General features: G+C 45.8%; 1 protein-coding gene across 1 annotated transcript; it reads left to right on the forward strand.

The window, feature by feature from the left end:
- Positions 1–1,440: 1,440 nt before the first annotated feature.
- Positions 1,441–2,091, forward strand: Rnase10 (ribonuclease A family member 10 (inactive)). Its single transcript, XM_090354873.1, has one exon. The coding sequence runs from the start codon at positions 1,441–1,443 to the stop codon at positions 2,089–2,091; it is 651 nt and encodes a 216-aa protein (XP_090210999.1).
- The last annotated feature ends 207 nt before the right edge of the window (positions 2,092–2,298 follow it).

The raw sequence follows: 2,298 nt of genomic DNA on the forward strand, positions 1-2,298 counted from the left end.
TTATTTATTTATTTATTTATTGGGCTTCAACTGTGGCCTGGGCACTGTCCAACTCTAGGCTACTGCCCTACTCCTGGGCCTGGGCACTGTCCCTGAGCTCTTCAGCTCAAGGCTTCTACCCTACCCTGGAGCCAAGCCCCACTTCCCATTTTCTGGAGGTTAATTGGAGATAAGAGTCTCAGGTCCTTTTGTGCCTGGGCTGGCTTTGAACCTTGATCGTCAGATCTCAGCCTGCTGAGTAGCTAGGTTTACTGGCGTGAGCCACCGGGCCCAGCTACTTGGACATTCTTTGCCCAAGGCTAGCACTCTGCCACTTGAGCCACAGAGCCACTTCCAGCCTTTTCTGTTTATGTGATTCTGGGAATCAAACCCAAGGCTTCATGCATGTTGGGCGAGTTCCTCTACCACTAGGTCACACTCCGGGCCCCTATTCATTGTTCTTTTCTTGAGGAGACTATTAACAATGGGTAAAGTAAGTTTTGCTTAAAATAGATACATTCTTTCCTATGATAATTCTAGTCCTTTATCAAGAATAAGGCTTTCTACAAGAATTTCTCTGTGTTCACTTATCTTTGTAACTGTTCTCTTTGATGATTTAGAAATAATTTAAGAATTAATTCATGTACTCAAACACTGGTGGTTCATGCCTACAACCCTAACTACTAAGGAGGCTGAAATCTGAAGGTTGTGGTTCAAAGCCATCTCAGGCACAAAAGTCTGTGAGACTCTTATCTCCAATTAACCAGAGAGCTGGAAGTGAAGTTGTAACCAAAGTGGTAGATTTCCAGCTGTGAGCAGAAAAATAAAGAGAGAATGTGATCTTCAGTTCAAGCCACATACAACACACACACGCACACACACACACACACACACACACACACACACACACACACACAGAGTATTTACTGATGCCAACTTTTCTCCTTGATTCCTTATATGTAAACCAAATACAGAATTACTTTCCAGCCAAACACTAGTAGCTCCTGCCTGTAATTTTAGCTACTCAAAAGGCTGAGATATGAGGGTCAAGGTTCAAAGCCAGCCAAGTCAAGAAAGCCTGGGGGACTCTTATCTCCAGTTAAAAAGCTGGAAAAGATGCTGTGGCTCCAATGATAGAGTACAAAGCTAAGGGACGGGGGCTAGGCCTAAGTGGCCAAGTCCCTAGTACCAGCACAACACACAAACACACAAACTAAAACTAACCTTGGTCACTTTCCAATCACGAGGACCCACCGCTTAGGCAGTCATGGGAAATGGTGAGAAGGATGGGAGACCTGAGAAAAGACTGCTGGAGAAGGGGGAAGTCCTGTGAAGACATAGAGGAGATCCAAAGCACATGCCGGTGGAATGGCTCAATAATGAGGTCTCTCTTGCAGCCCCCTGAGAGCCAGTTTGCGTTTCACAATGTGTCCTTCCATTTCCCTCTCCCCTCCAGGTAAAATGAAGGCCACGCTGGTCCAGACCTCTTTCCTGCTGCTTCTGCTTCTGTTGGGCCTGGGGCTGGGCCTAGGGCTGGGTCTCCATATGGCTGCAGCAGTCCTGGAAGATAGTGATCAACCCCTAAATGAGTTCTGGTCCAGTGACTCACAAGACAAAACAAGGGCCGTGGAAGAGAGAGGGGGCTCTGAAACCCCAGAAATCGTGGTGCTTAGCCTTAAAGAAATGGTGCAGCCTGGTGAACCGGAAGAGCCCATTCTCAGTGGTAATGAGGGAGAAGGAAGCAAGATGATGAAGGCAGAGGCTCTTTTCCAGAACCCTGAAGACTATCTTAGATTTGACTTGAATGATAGGGAATGTAATGCTATGATGGCATCCAAGAACCAGAGGCACAATCAGAGCTGCATAGCTCAGTACACATTTATCCATGAAGATCCAAGTGTAGTCACGGCTGTCTGTAAGAGTCCTGTTGTTGCCTGTGCCATCAAGGGGGCCCAGTGTCACAGAAGTCCCCGTCCTTTTGACTTGACAATATGCAAATTGTCCAAACCAGGACTTGTGACACCTAACTGCAATTATCTGACGTTCATTATGGAAAAAGTCATTCTCATAGCCTGTGATCACATGAAGAGTCCACTGTCCTTAGGGCAGTGAAGTAGCTCATTTCTCATCTGGTGGTCTTCCTTTGCCTGTTGCTTCCTTTTTTTCCTGTTGCTCTTCTCCTCTTTGAATATAGCTGAGAAGGTTCTAGAAATAGAGGGGGGATTCTTTCCTTTTTTTTTGTTTTAACCTTAGCCTACGTTACAAGGGGGTTCACTGTGATATTTCCACAGCTGTATACAATGTATTTCTTTCAACTTT

This window comes from Megascapheus bottae, chromosome 2, assembly GCF_031878675.1.
Source record: "Megascapheus bottae isolate mThoBot1 chromosome 2, mThoBot2.hap1, whole genome shotgun sequence".
Lineage (NCBI taxonomy): Eukaryota > Metazoa > Chordata > Mammalia > Rodentia > Geomyidae > Megascapheus > Megascapheus bottae.